Here is an 18,857-nt window from a genome sequence, read left to right as displayed (position 1 = left end):
GTACATGATGAAGGCCAAGTTCATGTTCCTTTGCCTGGGTGTCCCAGGGCCAGCACCATACTTGGCAGGGACTAGGCGGAGGCAGGCAAGTCTGTCTCAGGGCCAGCAGCTCTCTAGGGAAAAGCCCAGGGCTACTCTCAGGCCTGCTTTGGCTGAGTAGTCAGGCAGATCTGGAGCTATCCTGTTGAAGGAGGTGGAAGTGAGGTTTGGGCCAGGGGTTTTTCCTGCCCTGAGATCCTGCATACTGCTCCCCTCCACCCACACCTTGGCCTGTCCTCTGTCCTTCATCTCACTGGGCCTCAGCCTTGTTCCCAGAGACTTGAGTCACAACAGGGGATGCAAGGGCCTGTCTATAGCTCGTTGGTGCTGAGATGCCCTCCAACCCATGTGACACCTGTCTCTGGAAGGCAGGCTGGGGATAGATGGGTAACCAGAAGTAGGCTGGGAGGATGGAGGCCCCTCAAGTCTTCCAGTAACAGAACCATAGCCACTTTGGGCTGCAGTCCCCAAGGACAGGAGGAACTCCAGTGACCAGAGGGACAGATGAGGCCCCTTGTGGGATAAAAAAGAACAATAGTTCAATGACTTTACTAGGAAGGACCTGGCCTCCACTTTGAAGAAATGTGATGCTCACATACTGTTTCCTGCATGCATCTGCAGGCACATGCACTCTCGGTGTTGAAGGAGAGGCCGTGGGGACTGCTTTTGCCAGGAAACAAAATGCATGGAGGGGCGTGGCCTTCACAGCTCTCACGGTGGAAGGGAAGCCTGGGAAGCCCAGCCTTTATGTACCTTTAGGCTAGTTATTTAATCTCCCTGCAGAATCAGTTTTTCCACCAACAAAATTGGTATAATTATAAGACCCCTCTGGCTGGGTTGTTCTCAACAGAGGGCCTGGCAAATGGCAGATGCTCAATGAGTTGTAGCTCTTGCTATCTGTGGGACGAACAGGGGCCTGAGGGAGGTCGCCTGCCCTGACAAAACACTCTTTTCACTTTTCTGAGCAGGACTGTTCTGCAATGTTAGCAGGCCTAGACCAAGGCCAGGCAGGGAAGGGATTGAGGTTTCACAGGAAATGATGAGAGCTGATACCTAAGCTGAAGGTGTGTGCAAGAAGCAGGTGGAGGAGGCATCCAGAAGTTTGCCTTCTTTCCTTTGGGAGGGGATTGAGAGAAGCAGACAGGGAGGGAGAGAAGCTGCCATTTCTGCAAGGGTGGACAGATGCAGCTGTTATGAGAAAGATGTCTCACAGCTGGATAATCCTAATCCCACAGAAAGACCAAATGTGGCACAGAACATGTATTGACTTCTGTAGCTGCCATTGTCCTCACCAGTCCCACTGCAGCTTCCCTTCAGCCTTTCCTTACCATTCCCCAAGGATTCTGGCCACTGTGAGGGACAAGGATCTGGCCTTAGGTTCTCAGGGCCTTCTTGGGGCAGCATACAAGTGGCGAACAAATATTTGTCCTGCTGATTTGGATGCCTCTCCTGGTATAACGTTGATGCCTTTGCATGCTAGCAAATCTCTGATCAAATACATGTTGCCTCCACTGGACTATAATGTCCATGAAAGCAAGAACCTTGTCTGTTTCACTCAGGATGAGTGAATGAATGAATTCATACATGCATGTATGAATGAATGGTGTATTAGAGGCCAGGTGCAGTGGCTCACACCTGTAATCCCAGCACTTGGGAGGCCGAAGCAGGAGGATCACTTGAGGCCAGGAGTTCAAGATGACCCCGGACAACATGGTGAAACCCCATCTCTACTAAAAATGCAAAAATTAGCCAGGCATGGTGGTGTGCGCCTGTAGTCCCAGCTACTCGGGAGACTGAGGCAGAAGAACCACTTGAATCCAGGAGGCGGAGGTTGCAGTGAGCCAAGATCGCACCACTGCGCTCCAGCCTGGGCTGCAGAGCAGGAGTCCTTCTCACATACATAAATAAATAAATAAATAAATAAATAAATAAATAAATAAATAAATAATTTAAAAAAGCACCTTAGAGGCATGGCGTCTTCTGAGCTGAATCAGGATTCACTCATAAAGAACCAGATCCTTCAGCTAGGGCAAGCCCCCTCAGCCTCCATGGGGCCAGGCTGCCTCCCAACTCTGTCCCAAGGGGGTTACTGGCCAGCATGCTGGGTCACCTCATGGCTTCCAGAGGTAGACATGCTCTGGATCCTGCCAAAAGTGTGGCCCACCAGTCATTCTCCACAAAGTTCTTTGCACAGCATCTTTTCCCTCCCCACCTCTCCTCCTGCCTCAGAGAAACTCCTTGTTCTGTGCATTTGACACATTCTGATTGCCTGGAAATACCACAGAGTTGTTCATTTGTTAAAGCTGCCTTACTGTAGTGAGACATCATTTGTTTCTTTCTTTCTTTCTTTCTTTTTTTGAAATGGAGTCTTGCTCTGTCACCCAGGCTGGAGTGCAGTGACGTGATCTTGGCTCACTGCAACCTCCGCCTTCTGAGTTCAAGCCATTCTCCTGCCTCAGCCTCCCGAGTAGAGTAGTTGGGGCTACGGATGTATGACATCACGCCCAGCTAATTTTTGTGTTTTTAGTAGAGATGGGGTTTCATCATGTTGGCCAGGCTGGTCTCGAACTCCTGACCTCAAATGATCTGCCCACCTCAGCCTCCCAAAGTGTTGGGATTACAGGCATGAGCCACCACACCCGGCCTCGTTTGTTTATTTCTAACCCCACGGTGTGCTGGGCTGCCTCTCTTTCTTGTTTTGGAGGTTGTGTTGGTAATTTTGGGGTGGAGAGAGGAGGATGAGCTGGCCACAGGACTAAAGTCTAGGCATTTGGAATAGGTGAGGTCAAAAATCTCAGTTGTCCAAGGCCTGCCCAGTGAAACTGAGGATTATTGAATTATTATTGAGCCCAACCAGACTCCAAGGCTGCTGAGATCCCTAAGTTAGACATGGTGCCTGCCTTCTCCATGGTAACAAGGCAAAATATGGACAGGTTTCCATGGAGAGCCCTATCACATCTGCAGCCCTGCTTCCTCCAGGAAGCACACGCGCTAGGTGCCTTTGGCCTCTCAAGAGGTGGCCGGAGGTCTGTGGGAGGTGCCAAGGACATTGAGAAAGTGTGCCTGACCTTTGAGGATTTTCGTTTCTAACAAGTGTTCCATCTCCCCAGCCCTAGGTTCATCAATGCCCTCTTCCTCTTGGCAGCTAGATATTAGGAGAGGCCACAGATCAGATAGATGAACTGATTGGGGAAATGACAGTGGACCCAATGACCATTTATGCGAGTCATCATCCCATCTTCACCTTGCCCTGGGGAATGGATTTTGCTGTTATTGGGAGAATTGGGAATGTCGTTGGTCAGAGGGAGACAGAGAGACAACTGTAATGACCCTTGTGTAAATGGACTGCTCTTCCTTATGAAACCTCTTTTGGAAGAATGATTGCTACAGAGTATTTAAAATGCCATTTTCTGTAGTCATAGCATATTCAAATGTGACAAGGCGTTATTTTTTTCCGTAAAGGAAAGTAAGTCTTCACTGCTTATTTGAATTTGAACAAGTCAAATTTCTGCATATCTTAACTGTCTGACATAGCAATGTGGACTGAAAGTTTGTTTTTGTTGAAGGCTAAACATATAAGCTGAGAATTAGGCTTAAAAAATGCCCGGTTTAATCTCACTTGGCTATTTACTGATTACATCATCTGCATTTATAGCTTAATCAGCTGTTAAATTGGGGTTCTCCAAGCACAGATGATCATGTGGGTGTGTTTGCATATATTAGGAGATATCTATAACCTGAACATATACATAGAGAGATGGGTTATGCTCCCTGGTTAACTAAAATGTGAAAACTTTCTAAAGATGTGAGAGAGTTCTTAAGGCAATTATAAACAGTCTTTTCAGGAAGATTCATATTGTATGTTCTGTGTTGCAGGCCAAGTGGCATCAGAGCTGAGTGATGGACAACCTGCAGTCCCAGAACCTCTCCATGGACATGACTGACTCCCCTCCCGCCTTGGCTAATAACAGACTGGAGAATGGCATGGCTCAGCTGATCACCACTGAGGCCTGGAACATCAACTCCACTGACCTGGTAAAGAAGGCCCTGGTGACCGTGCCAGCCCCATCCATTCTGAACCCCCCTGCCGAGTCTCAGAGTGGTATGGCTCTGAAGGTGGCAGCCACTGTGTTGCAGCCCCTGTGCCTCGGGGAGAGCCCAGTGGTGATGCCCATTCACATGCAGGTGGAGGGAAGCTCCGCACCAGAGCTCAACCCCAATGGCAATGCCACCTACGTCATGACCACCCAGGGCCCTGTGCAACTGCCCGTGGTGCTGGAGCAGCACGTCTTTCAGCACCTCAACTCCCCTCTGGTCCTGCCGCAGGAGGCCCCATGCTCCTCCAATACCATCCACAACAACCTCTTCCAGGGAGCGGAGGACCCTGAGGCCCAGCCCCAGCTCCTGGACCTGAGGATCCCCAGCCAACCGCAGGAGCCCACTTTGCCATTTGAAGCTGTGCTCCAGAATTTGTTTCCCTCTCAGGGCACTCTCGGGCCCCCACCTTGTCAGCCTCCTCCTGGCTATGCCCCTGTGCCCCCCCAGCCTTTTAGCTCCCCTTTGTCCCCCCTGGTCCCACCAGCCACCCTCTTGGTGCCATATCCTGTGATCGTCCCCTTGCCTGTGCCAGTCCCTATTCCCATCCCCATCCCAGTGCCTCAGAGTTCTGAATCCAAGTTCAGCTCCAGTTTCCCCAAGCCACCATCTTCCTTCGGCCTGCACCCCTTTAAAGGCACCCAGACCCCTCTGGAAAAAGATGAACTGAAGCCCTTTGACATCCTCCAGCCTAAGGAGTACTTCCAGCTCAGCCGCCACACGGTCATTAAGATGGGAAGTGAGAACGAGGCCCTGGATCTCTCCATGAAGTCAGTGCCCTGGCTCAAGGCTGGCGAAGTCAGTCCCCCAATCTTCCAGGAGGATGCAGCCCTAGACCTGTCAGTGGCAGCCCACCGGAAATCCGAGCCTCCCCCTGAGACACTGTATGACAGTGGTGCATCAGTGGACAGCTCAGGTCACACAGTGATGGAGAAACTTCCCAGTGGCATGGAAATTTCTTTTGCCCCTACCACATCCCATGAGGCCCCAGCCATGATGGATAGTCACATCAGCAGCAGTGATGCCGCCACCGAGATGCTCAGCCAGCCCAACCATGCCAGCAGCGAGGTCAAGACTGAAAATAACATTGAGATGGTGGGCGAGTCCCAGGCAGCCAAGGTCATTGTCTCAGTCGAAGATGCTGTGCCTACCATATTCTGTGGCAAGATCAAAGGCCTCTCGGGGGTGTCCACCAAAAACTTCTCCTTCAAAAGAGAAGACTCCGTGCTTCAGGGATATGACATCAACAGCCAAGGGGAAGAGTCCATGGGAAATGCAGAGCCCCTTAGGAAACCCATCAAAAACCGGAGCATAAAGTTAAAGAAAGTGAACTCCCAGGAAATACACATGCTCCCAATCAAAAAACAACGTCTGGCCACCTTTTTTCCAAGAAAGTAAATAACGGCTTTTTAAAATTTGTATGATTATAATATGGGGAAAGGTGCATTGGTTTTATAAAAAGGCATTTAAAACAAATTATCTTTGTTAATTATTTTGGGGAGTAGTTGGGAAATGGAAAGGTGAATTGGCTCTAGAGGCCCTGTATGCTAGTATCATTTTCTTTTTTAATTTTTGACTTTTCACAAATGAGTAAATAAGAGCAACCTATTTTTCAAGCGGATTGCACATTTTTTGCAGCTTTAATGGAATATTGGGTGAATTAGAGGGGTTAAAAAAAAGCTATTTTCATTGCCACAAAGTGCTTTGATGATGTAATACCTAATAAAGGGTAGGATGAATATTTCACAATAAATGTTTGTTTGCACTAATTGGTTGCAGTATTCCATCATTTATAAAATTTACATTCCTTAACTGGCGTAATTTGGCCAAAACTCTTGCTTGTAAAAAGCTGTAAGTTATCCGTGATTAGAGACCTAAGCTTTTCAGGCATATTGGAAAATATTTCCCCATGCCCCAGAAAAAGGAGGGTTGGGAATATGGATGACCTGGAGCAAGTCATTTCCCACTTTGGCCTTGAGTTTTTTTTATTTCATTTGTGAAATAAATAAATAAGTGGCAAAGAAAAGGGACAGGGAGGTGAGTTTCAAGTGCCCGAGACTCCTTTCAGTTCATATAGTTCTTGGGTGTATAGAATTCTGTGCCTGGACCTTCCACAGTCTAAGACAGACAAATGTCTCACAACAAAAAAGTAACGTGCTTCCTTCCCATCAACCAAAAGTTTAGTTGGAAATGCCCTTCTTTTCAAGGGCAGTAAGAGCATTGTTCTCAATGATGGAAAATCTTCCAAGTCAGAAGTAGTGGCGCAGGCCAGTGGATCAAGAGATGGCTCATACATTTTCCTAGCCTTGGATAGAGAGCTTTGAGGGTGGAGCCAGGGAAAGAAGACGAAGTCATTCTTTTTTAGTTCAGCCCGGTGATTATCAAATGGGGTGATTTTAACCCCCGGGGGATATCTGGCAAAGCCTGGAGACACTTTTGGTTGTCACAGCTGAGGGGAGAGATTACTACTGGCATCTAGTGGGTAGAGGTCAGGGATGTTGCTAGACATTCTATAACACACAGGACAGCCCCTAGCCCCCAATAGAGAATGATCTGACCTGAGATGTCAGTTGTGCTGAGGCTAAGAAGCCTTGGTTAAGCCATTTCTTGATGGACAGAAACGATGCGTGTGGAAGGAGACTGCAGCTCTACCCTGACAGCAAAGGCCACCCACACAAATAAGGAACGGGAGGAACTGTGAATGTACATTTAAAATAGACCTGCTAGGTGGCACAGCACACTTGTGTCTGAAACTATAATGGCGAGAGACTGATGATTGCATGCCTGCTTTTAAACTTAAAGCTCTTTTTTTTTTTTTTTTTTTTTTTTTTTTTTTTCACTTCTTGCAATTAGTATGTATCCGGCTGTTACAGGGAGCATGAACAGGAGGAAAAGCAGTTGTGAGACTGTTCTTTTATTACCAGGCCCTCTGTGTACAGGGTTATAGCTTTAGCTGGCCCTGTATCATACACCCAGAGTAAATTTTCTTTCTCCTGCTCTTTTCCTGTGTTGTTAAAAAAATTTTTTTTTCCAAAATGTGACCAAGTAGCTGTTTCTCGTCAGGCTAACTAGTCCTAGTCTATAGCATCAGCCACACACCATTGTGTCAGCAACTACGTGGCACAGTCTTTTTTTCCGTTTTTATTCCTAGTGTGGGTTTCTGGCCATGTTTCCTGAGCATAGTACATGTCTTCTGGTTTCAAATGGAACACAAAGGTGCCTGGGAACCGGCGTTTCCCATTCATCTGCTGTTGTTTTTCCCCATGCCTACAGTTATTTCCTCCTGCCACTGCAGTGCTGGGTGGCCTTCCTGCACCAGCTGATGGGGCCCGTGTCTTTGCAATACGCTGGGAAGAACTGCTAAGTATCTGGCTTTAAGGGGACAAAATTCGCCATTTGCCCTTTAGAAGCAAGTGCTTAAAGCCGAGTGACATACAAGAGAAAAGGAAGGCAATGGTAGCCTGTAATTACCTTATAAACCTCAAGCCGCATGTTTCTCTTTGTTGTATCTGGGAAGCCCTTTTCCTGTTCTTTTCCTGTGTTGTTAATTTTTCTTTTTCAAAATGTGACCAGATAGCTTTTTCTTGTCAGGTTGACTAGTCCCAGTCTGTAGCATCAACCAGACGCCATCCTTTCAGCTTCTACAAATGGCAAGGTTTGTCCCCTCAAAGTCAGAGACTCAGCAGGTCTTCCCAGTGTATTGTAAAGACACGGGCCCCATCAGCTGATGCAGGAAGGCCGCCCACCCAACTTGAGATGGCGGCACTGGCTAGGTGAGAAAGGCTGGCTACACAGCCGACCCTGGGTGTTGAGCCAGTGTGGGACAACTCCCATCCCTGGGATAAATTCCTGGGGCATGCCTCCCTACCCACCCCAGCCAAATCCATTTATGATCCTTCCCATTCAACACTGGGAGGCTATTGTAATGGGGACTGGCTGTGGCATTGGGAGGCTTGTCCATTGAGCTCTGTGAAGGCTGCACACTGAGTGTTGTGTTGGGATCAGGGTTTTGCTACTGGGGCAGGAACACCCTCTGCCTGCCCTTCATCCAGGCATTTGGTGGAAACTGGGATCCAGTCAGCTTGGCTATAAGCAGGCCAGGAATTAAGAGAAGGGAAAGCACCCATTGTTGTGGCCCCAGTGAGCCTAGGGTTCCCTGGTGGTTCAACTCCATGGCTCTTCCCCAGTCGGGAGTATGCAGCCTTTCACACAAACCTTTGAATAAGAGCCGTTAGCCCAGAACCATGGTTCCTGGACAGAGATGTGTGGTCCCCACAGGGCTCACAAAGAGGGCCACCAGCACACTCTCAGGCCCTGTGGTTTTTCTGCTTGATTCAGCCAGCTGTGATCACTCCTATCTCCCACCCCTCATAACTACGTCCAGTTCACCTACTCTCAGGTCTCGGCCATACAGGATTTCCAGCAGGCTTTTCCTCAAGACTTGATTTGTCATCTCTTTCAAAAATGCTTTGGGCCAACCAGAATAAAGATCAGCCTTTCAGGAAATAGGATTAGTCACCAGGAATGTTCAAATTTGCCCAGACTTGTCAAGATGGCTTCAGCTGGCTTCAGTTCAGAAATTATAAGAAATTGGAGCAAGTTGTGAAGATCTGTGTTTGTGGGTAGTGATCATCCTGGCAGAGGAAAAACGAGTAGATCTAAAGAGGGAAAAAAGAGAAAGATTAAAAGAAGGAACAGGCACTGTCCTAACCACGGAAGTCCTTGACATTGAGTAGAATATTCTGAAATGAGGTCAAAGATTTGTTTAGATTGAAAGGCAAAAGTCTCACACTTTTAGCATGAAAAAATATGCCTACAACGGTAAAAACTCCAAACAAAAAGAGGGAAGGAAGGAAGGAAGGAAGGAAGGAAGGAAGGAAGGAAGGAAGGAAGGAAGGAAGGAAGGAAGGAGAGAGACAGGGAGAGAGGGAGAAGCCAATTACTGAGAGAATATGTCAATATACTCATTATCTTCATAAGGAGTATAATTAATACAACAGGACAGGAAAGGATTTAGATTCATTTTACAAGTGAGGAAATTGAGGCTCAGAAGAGCTTTCTGCTTTCAGGTTTTAAGCGCCAACAACTCAAAAATATGTACTTGTCATAGTCTTAAATGTTGAGTCTAAAGCCCAATGAACCCACAGGAATTTGGACTCTTTAGGGGCAAAAGCCAGGATGAATTAGCAGAGAGTCTGAATTACGGATTTTTCTTCAATTATTTTCAAGACCATTCCAGTTAGCTGGAATGCCCAGAGCACTTGGCACAATGGTGAGGGGGTGATTTCAAGCTGAAGGGTGGGGAAGCCAAGCCTCTAAAAGCCACACTCAAAAGCTGCTAAGCTGAAAACTTTAACAGCAGGGAAAAAAGCGTAAGAGGTCATTTTAGCAGACTTCACTCCTCATTAAATAAAAAAGGCAGTTTTCCACGACTCACTACCACCAGGTCAAATAACTCACCTCCCACATCAGCAAGACAAAATAGGGTGTAGTTGAGGTCCTTAGGGTGCTATTTTAACAAATTGATCATTTAATTTAATTAACCCATACTGGTTGACACTATCGTAAGTAGTATATATAAGTGCTTGAAAGAAGTAGTTCCAAAATATTGCAAATAATCCACCTGCAAGTGTTATTAGACCAAGGGATTTCTAAGTAAAGTGAGATTTTAGTTATGCCTTGCTGAGGTTTCAAACAAATTCGAGTTAAAGGCGAAAAACTGTTGAGGTTTACTATTATTAATTCCACTTGTAGGTTATTTTCCATCCAAATGTATTCTCTGTATACACTCAGATAAAACTGTAGGCACCCACTGGGCACAGTGGCTCACACCTGTAATCCCAGCACTTTGGGAGACCAAGGTAAGAGGATCACTTGAGCCCAGGAGTTCCAGACCAGCCTGGGCAGCATTGCAAAACCTTGTCTCTACAAAGAAAAAAATATATATATACATATATATATATATATATATATACACACACACACACACACAATTAGCCAGGCATGGTGACACCTATAGTCCCAGCTTCTTGGGAGGCTGAGGTGGGAGGATCACTTGAGCTGGCAAGTCCAGGCTGTAGTGAGATGGCGCCACTGCACTCCAGCCTGGGCAACAGAGCAAGATGACCCTGCCAAAAAAACAAAAAACAAAAAAACAAAAACAAACAAACAAACACCTGTAGGCTCACTCTGCTAATAAAGATGATAAAGGCCACCAGGAAACAGTCCTCCCCCTGCTAAATAATGTTTTAAATCTAAAGTTTGGTAAGCCAGGCAATCAGTAAGAATGTAATAAACCCTTATTACATTATAGCTCCATGTGGTCAGTCCAGGATGGTATTGGGAAAGTGGATTTTCCCAATTTATGGTCTCTTCAAGTAAGGAACTTGAAGATTTTTTTAAATGCAGAAATTATTATTAGGACTCATTTCAAATCACATTTAGAAACATCACAATGAACAGGGGCTGAATTCTTTGACAGCAGGAACCGAATCTTATTTCTTTATCTCAAGGTTTCTCAGTCTTGGCACTATTCACAGTTGAGGCTGGATGATTGATTCTCTTTGTGGGGGGCGAGGACTGTCCTATGCATTGTAGGATATTCAGCAACATCCTTGACCTCTTCCTGCAAGATAACAAAAATGTCTGCAGACATTGCCAAGTGTTCCATGAGTGGCAGCATCATCTTTGATCCAGAACCACTGCTTTATCTCTAGGGCCTGACACCTGGCCCACGGCAGGGGCTCAAAAAGTCCTTGATGAATGAGTGCAATCAAGAAACAATCAGAAAGAGGAATCTGTAGCTGTAGCTGTGGTTTCTGATGCCTCACTCACATTTTCTTATTTACTACCATGAGGCTGATCTTATCAGGAAGCTTACTTGGTACCATTGTTCACCCATCCATAGAGCTGTCATTCATTCGACATGCTATGGGCCCTTTAGAAGCTTCTCTCTAGTAAACAGGGGTCAGCAAGACTACCCCCATCTCACAGAAAGGGCGGGCACTCTGCCAGTCCTGACAGGATCCTCATTATTTTACAAACACAAAACTGGAAGGACTTATTCATTATTCAAATCTCACTCCATAAATTGGTCTTATTTCCAAGGACAGCATAACCCAGGAATTTACAAACATTGCCAGGAAGTTTTCTTTTTTCTCTCATGTTTTACCTAAATCCTTTTTGCTGTAAGTGAGCCCAGTGTTTTGTTTGCCTTTAATGGAAACAAAAGTCAAATCTCCTTCTTTCAGTAGTTCCCAATTTAAGCACCAGAGATTTTTTGCAGCCTCCTATCCTCAAGACTCAAGGATCCTGTCTCTTCTCACTTTCTCTCAATTCCTATCTTATAATCTTTTGTCATCTTGGTTGCTCTTTCCCCAATTTCTTCATCTGCTTTGTAGAATCAAGAACTCCAGGTAGTTGACGAAAAGGTTCTAAAATTGATTGTGGCAATGGTTGTACAACTCTGTGAATATACTTTTAAAACTTTGAACTGTACACTTTAAAATGGGTGAATTGTTACGGTATGTGAATTATATCTTAACATAGTTACCTTTTAAGAAATAATAAAAGGACCCCAGATAGAAATTGGGAACTGACTATGGGTTCCAGCAAATCCTCCTGGAACTGAATAGTTACTGCCCATCTTTGATAGTTATATCTCTGTTACTATGTCCCCATTTTCCATTGGGCCCCACCATCTTTGATTGATTATATGCCCATTAATACCTTCCATTTCCCACATTTTCTTGGCTGTCACAACTTTGCTTGGAATGTCATCCTCCATGGCTCGTTTCCTGGAATCTGGAATCTCCTCCCCTAAGTGGTTTCCACTGAACAGACCTTCCCAGGCCCTCAGTTTGGTCCTCACTATTTCTCTGTCAGGGTTCAAACTCTGTTAGGCCATAGGCTTCTTAACTTAAACTCTCTTGAAGCAGACTAGGGTGTAAAAAGAAACATCATAGCCACTCTGGCCTGGAGTCCCACCTGTCTGGTGCCTCACCCTGTAGGGCCTTCAAGCATTGCAATTTTATGCCATCTCCCCCTCCCTCCCCCAGCACCTCCCCATCGGGGCTCTGGAGAGCAGGGCAATGTGCCTTCCACTATATTGCTTTACATCTTATCCAGGAGCAGAGAGGACACTTAGGGCACATGTGATCTAATGACCTATAGGCTTAGAAGGAGGAGACCAGACTCCTGACCATCCTTCCCTTCCATTGAAGGGAGATCTAGGCCCAGAGTAACAGCCAAGCATTCAAGCACTGTCCCCACAAAACAAAGACTTGGTCTCTGATTACAGGATGTCAGCAGGTGTTAGTCCCCAAGGTGGACACCATAGCAATGGAGATCATTGGAATGACAAATGCGCTCAGGAATTCAGTCTTCAGGGTGGCAGGGCCAGCATACAGAGTTAACCATTTTTTATTAACAACTGATGGTTTTTTAATGAGGCTTTGTGATTTCGGGCACAGATGGAAAGCAGCTAACAAGGTCTTGCCTGGTAGAAGTCCTTGGGGAAATCGTGTTAACACATGGATAACATTATTGGTAAAGAGGATCTCAACTATTGTAAGTGAATGGGTGCTCCTAAGGTACTTGAGCGTGGAGGAGAATAGCCTGTTTTCTTTGTGTGGCTGGGGAATACCACTCAACAGGCAGTGTGAGAGCAAGATAATGGAAGGCCACTTCTTCAAGCTCTGAATCCTTTTATTGGAAGTGTTTTCAATGGGAAACTTTTCAAAATGCATTAAGCATCTTGGCAAAGGAAACCTTTCCTTGACTCGGTCATTGTAATGAGCAGGGGTGACTGGCCAGGGCTGGGATGACACGATGCCCTCCAGGCTGTCCAGGGAAGGGGCTGTTTGTTTCTAGCTGGTATTGGCTCTCCTGTCCCCAGTGCCAACTCCACATGAGTGCCTTCCTTCTTTGCCTTTTTATTGGTTTGTTTTTAAAATCTTTTCCGATCCTGTCCCTTCTCAGCTTCCACGACAACAAGGCATGATTTGATCACCATCACTGGCCAACTGGCTCTCATCCAGAAACTGACCCATAGCGTGAAATTGTCCCCTGTTCCCTGGCAAGTGCCTCTTCCTTCCCCAGTCTGCAAGGCCCAACCCCAGTGTCACTGCTAGGGAGACCATCCCCAGCTCCTCTCCTCCCCATGCTTCCCTGAGACCCCCTGCAGGGGAGGAACAGGCTAGAAAAGCCTCTCCCACTTTATTGAGCCAGTCTCTGTCCCTTGGGTGAGAAGCTCCCTAACAGCAGGCACAGCTTTTGGTCCATAGCGCGTAGTAGGAGTGGCTTATTGAATTGAAACCTGGAGCACCTTCTCTGCTTTCATACGTATCATTTTTTGGCCATATTGGCTCCATCCCAAGCTTGGCCACTGTCAGGCCTTTTTGGTTTGGCCCTATTTTGGATCCTAGTCAAAGGTGACTTGTGCAAGCACCAGATGAATGGAACACCATGATTTAGACATGTGGGGTATGGTCCCCTGTCCTATGTATTTACTCTTTAGAACCTTCCTTTGTTGTGACCATCAGGGTTAAAATCCAGCAGAGCCCATTCGAGCAATCACAAATTTTCAAATAATTAAAATTGTAATTGTTTTACTGAAGTTTTCCTTCCTTCCTCCCTCCCTCTTACCCTCCCTTCTTCCCTCTTTCTTCCCTTTTTCTTTTTTTCTTTTTTTTTTTTTAACCACTCCCCAAAGTGCTGCTTCTGCTTAATTTTATAAATGGCAAGAACTCCCCAGGGTTCCCAGGCCTCATTTCCTTGACCTCTGGGAGGTACAGGTGTGAAGGCATGGAGGCACAAAGCACTTTCATCCCCCTCCTCCTCCTTATCTTTCCTGGCACACGTCTCTCCCCATGCTCCGGTCTCTCTGATTGTCTCTTCATTTTGACCTCTGCAGATAACGATGCTGACGCTCCACCTCTTCCCTCTCTTTCTCTCTCATAGACTCTGTTCCCGGCCCACAGTTCTCATTCCCTGTGCTTTCCTAGGATGACATTCTCATAGTTGTCTCCAACATTTTTATTTTGTTTACTTATCTCTATATTCAACCCTGACTTCTCTCTCCCCCTCTCTGTTTCTCTCTTTCTTTCATTCTCTCCCTCCCTCCCTTCCTCTCTCTCTTTCTCTCTGCCTCTTTCTCTTTCTCTCCCCCTCACCAACCTGCCATATTCATAGGCTGGTGTCTCATTCTCATTATCCTAGAACCAGACTCAGCATTGCCCATCCTCACCCCCTCCTCAGATCCAATGAATACCCTCTGCCTCTGCTGCTGCCTGCTTCCTGGCTCTCCAAGCAAGAAATGTGGAGCTGTTCTTCATGACTTCTCCCTCACCTTCACCTCCCAGATACCTGTCTTCTTGACTTTGCCTCCCCAGTCTTTCTCAAATCCATCATTCCTTTCCTCCATACTACTATTCTTGAGCCTGCCCACATCATCCTCTGCCTAGACTCTTACAATGGTGTCCAGATTGGATGGGCGCCATGCACCCATCTTTAGCTTGCCTGATTCTCTCCTCTATACTGCCACGGGATCGTTTTGGTAATAGGCAAGACTCACCATGTCGTTCTGCTGCATAAAAGCCTGTGGTGTTGGATACCTCCCCGCACCCCGTGGCCTCACATGTCAGCAGGCCTCCTGAGGTCAGGGCCAGCCCAGCACTGTGGCTAGAATTCCCTGCTTCACCCTATGTGTAAGCTCCAGGGATACAGGAAGGCTAGCAGTTCCCAGCCCTGCCTGTGAGGTTCCACCCTTGAGTGCCCTCCTCTTGACACTCCCTCCCCACCTTCTTGGGTCTTTTCTGTTTTTGTTTTTTTTTTGTTTGTTTGTTTTTTGTTTGGAGATGGGGGTTTCTCTTTGTTGCCCAGACTGGTCTCAAACTTTTGGCCCCAAGTGATCCTCCCACCTCACCTTCCCAAATAGCTGGGATTATAGGCATCAACCACTGCACTTGACCTTCGCCATCTTCTTACTCTGACTAATCCTTCAGGATTCATCTCAAAACAACACCTCCTCCAGAAAGCTTTCCACGACAGCTCTGACATAGGCTAAGAGCCCCTCTTGCCCTCCCATAGCAACATGTGCACACATCTGTATATCATCTCATCCATCTCATTCAATTGAAAGTATGACTCTGTCTATCCCACTATGTCACATACTCCTCTAGGGCCAAGGTCATTGACATTGTATCTCATACACCTAACACAGTGCTTGACATGTAGGGGACCCTCAATAAATGTGTGTGGACTGCACCGAACCTATGTGGAAAGTGCAAGTGTGCCCTTCTTAGCCAAACCAGTACAACAGATGGAAACTCAAACATACAAAACAGAAATATCTGGAATCTATAATTGACTTTGCAAAAGAAGATGAGCTATTTGATTCCTTTAAACCGTATGACTTACTCTGTTTTCAAAACAAGATGGATTCTTCAAAAGTGGTTTCTACACTCTTATAAAAATATACGTAAAACATAAAGCAAGCAATAGTCAACATCTCATCACTGGTATACAAAGAAAATGTTTGAGCATTCACCTCCCCAGAGTTTGTGGATTTCTTTATAAACGACATGCATGGACTACCAAGCAAATATGTACATTATAAAATAAGTGCAAAAATAGAAATGTTGGAAAAAATGAAACAAACATAAATAGGTTCAATATTTTCTTTCTACGCCCCAATTCATTATCTTATGTATCCCACCGGATCATAATGAAATGAGACTATTATAAATCTTTCAACTGGCTGAACACAACCTTTAAATTCTCTTAGAGATCCATGCATTTCTCTTTCTTGAAATATGGGAAATAAACAAGCACAAGAGGTTTCCGCATCAGAAGTAGAATGAGTGCCTGTCACTACACCTAAGCAGGGGGATGGATGGAGACCCTGAGTAAAAGTTAAGAGTGCCAGTGTTAAAGCCATAAAGTCTGGATACAATTCCCAGCTCTGCTCCTTTCTAGCTGTGTGGCTTTGGGCAGGTCAATTAACTTATCTGCTTCCATTTTCTCAACTGTGAAATGAAAATAATAAAATATCTTCAAGTATCTGAGTTTGTGCATTTGGGGTACCAAGGACAGGGTACTCAGTAAATGAGCACACAGTAAGCATGAGCAAGGGATATAAATGATACAAATAATGATAAATAAATATATTTGTATTATATCTTGTTTACAGATAATAATAGGGAGGAAGGTCAGCACAATTCTAGATTTTAAAAAGCCTTTAATTCCAGTAAGCAGAGTTTTAGATTCCACTTTGTTCCATAAAAGTGGGTTTCCAGCCAGGCACTTTCATGCCTGCTTCCAGACTACTGACTAATATTTGAAATACTGTAAATGCCATTTTGATTTCCTTCCCATTGGCCTGAGGAAAGGGTTGATCGCTTGGGTATCAGCAAGAAAATGAACTCGTTACAATAGGAGAAAAAGTGACACAGGCTGAGAGAAAGAAGCCTGAAGGCAAAATTGGCCTGGAATCAAAGTGGCATGTGTTCTTAGACCTCACCCTGCTTTGGATTCCTCGTCAGTAAAACCACAACTCAGCTGCCTTTCTCATGGAGATTGATGAGATAATGCAAGCGCCCAGGGCCTGTGAGTAGGAGGTATACGCAGGCTAGGGTTCCCTTCCTTGCTTGCAGTGAATAGACGCTAGGTGAGGATGGGACTTTCAGGTGCCCCCACCCAGGGACCCCTATCCAGAGGCCACAGTCCAATCACAGGGTCCATGGAAAGCCATGCCCTGGGGGGCAGCTCTGTAGTGACACCAAGAGGCTGTGCAGCGTTAGAAGTCTGCAACCTGGTGAGCAGAGGGGCTGAGGCTTCCACAGAAGTAAATTATACAGCTGAACCCCCTTATGAAACCCTTCTTACAAGAATCTGATGCCTTAGAGTGGATGAATTGTTATGTGAATGAGAAATCTGAAGTTTGCTTTACAAGAGATAACATTAGTTTCTTTTTTGAATGAGGGAGATTTCTTGAGTGCACTTGAGACACGATCTAGCACGTGGGCAACTTCTGAAGAACACATCTGCTATATAAATTGGGGGCAAGTGTATTTGAAATAACTACAGAAAAGGGTTTGTGAGGTGAGCATAGAAAAAGAATCTCTTGTTCATGCCATTTAAGAGCTGCTGACCTCTCCACCACGGGAAGAGGATTTTTTTGCAGCAAAGGAATTCAAAAAGTCAGAACAGCTCGGCTTCTCCACCCACCTGCTGGGAAGAAACCACCCTCTTACCCACTTCATCTGCGCTGGGATACAGCGCCCTCTGCTGGCAGACTACAGCAACAACCTCAGGGATCTTCCCTCCAGAGTGGTCCTGGCACCGGCACCGCCTAGCAGATCCGCCTCCTCTGTGAGCCTCTTGGGACGTCTCTAGGGAGGGCCCAGACTGAAAATCCTGAAGGGTCCAGATTTTCAGAAAAGAACCACCTCACCCTTCATTAATGGGAAACTGAGTCCCAGCAAAGCCAGGGAGAGAGAAGCTCACTGGCCTGGGACTTGGAAGCCTTAGTGACAGGCTAAAATGAAAGCTGGGGACACAGCACACTGCAGGGTGTGGAGCTGAAGCAGTGACCTCGACGTTTCTGGGGACGATAGGAACAGAGCAGGAGAATGTTGGGGATCTTGGAATGCAACTCAGGGGAGCTGGGGGACAGAAGGGGTGGTGGGAGCACAGGCCTAGCCTGGCAGCCACTGCCCTCAAGTGAGCAGGGAGGGCGGGCCAGGGGTGCTCCCACGACACAGCCGGTACTGGTCACTCTGCCAGACACCGGGTTCCCCACCCCGGCTACATCCCAGGATCACCAGGGGAACTCTTAGGACGCCTGATGCCCAGCCTGAGCCCAGAGATGCCCATGTGCCTGGTGGTTACCTATAAAAGGGTGGCCTTGGTAGAGTAAAATTTGCCTGAGAATTTCAGCCTGTCTCCCAGGCTGAGTCTAGCACTGAGATCCCTGGGAAGAGGTCCGGGAAGTGGGGCTTCGGGTGTGCCCCAGGAGTGGTAAAAGGCAGCAGCGCCTCTAGCTGGAGGCAGCCTCTTAGTGAGGCACAACCTGGGCTGTTGCCTCCTCTGACACCATCAGCCGATGCTGATCTCTGCGAGGTGCACGACTCCGGGACCACCTCTCACTCACCTCCCTCCTGGTAGTGAAGCAAATCCCATGTGGCATCCTGACGGATGTCCTCCTCCCACACCTGCATTTGGGTGAAGGCATCAGTACACACCATCCCACCCTTTCAGGGCCCCAGGAGGGTGGGCCCTGGTGCCCACTCTGCTATTCTGCCCAGCCCAGTTCAACAGCAAGTCTGCAGCCTTGAGTCCAGATTGCAGAGGGCCAGGCTCTGGTGACCCTTCTGGATTCTGTATCCTGATGTTTCAATGCCGAGAAAGCAAACAGGAAAGGCGCCCTTCAAATGCTCCAGTCAAAGGTTCCACTGAGACCACTGCAGAAAGCTCAACTTCTCAGACCTCACCTCAGGCAAGCTTGAAAGTACTTTCCTCTACCATTTTAAAGAGAGAGAGTCGTGCTTTGCTTGAGGTCATTAACCCAACAACTTGGGCTACTCTCAGAGGGACACTTGCTCTTCTTAGCACAGCCCAGAAAAAGGTGGAAGAAATCCCTCTAGTGGACCCCAAGGAACATATGTGGATGGGATGTGCATCTCAGGTAGGGCACAGAACAGATGGTCAGCTCCTGTTGGCTG

General features: G+C 46.7%; 1 protein-coding gene across 8 annotated transcripts in view; it reads left to right on the top strand.

The window, feature by feature from the left end:
- The window catches only part of RAI2 (retinoic acid induced 2), a 61,907-nt gene extending 56,004 nt beyond the window's left edge, over nt 1-5,903 (top strand). For all 8 annotated transcript variants that reach the window (XM_030934504.1, XM_030934510.1, XM_030934506.1 and 5 more), the window contains one exon: nt 3,916-5,903. In XM_030934504.1, the coding sequence (XP_030790364.1) occupies nt 3,940-5,532 (1,593 nt within the window). In that variant the 5' untranslated portion in view covers nt 3,916-3,939 and the 3' untranslated portion in view covers nt 5,533-5,903. The remainder of the gene's footprint in view (nt 1-3,915) is intronic.
- Nucleotides 5,904-18,857: the final 12,954 nt, after the last annotated feature.

Source organism: Rhinopithecus roxellana, chromosome 7, assembly GCF_007565055.1.
Source record: "Rhinopithecus roxellana isolate Shanxi Qingling chromosome 7, ASM756505v1, whole genome shotgun sequence".
In the NCBI taxonomy this organism is placed as follows: domain Eukaryota; kingdom Metazoa; phylum Chordata; class Mammalia; order Primates; family Cercopithecidae; genus Rhinopithecus; species Rhinopithecus roxellana.
The sequence above is the reverse complement of the archived record's forward strand: the minus strand, read 5'-3'. Positions and strand labels throughout refer to the sequence as shown.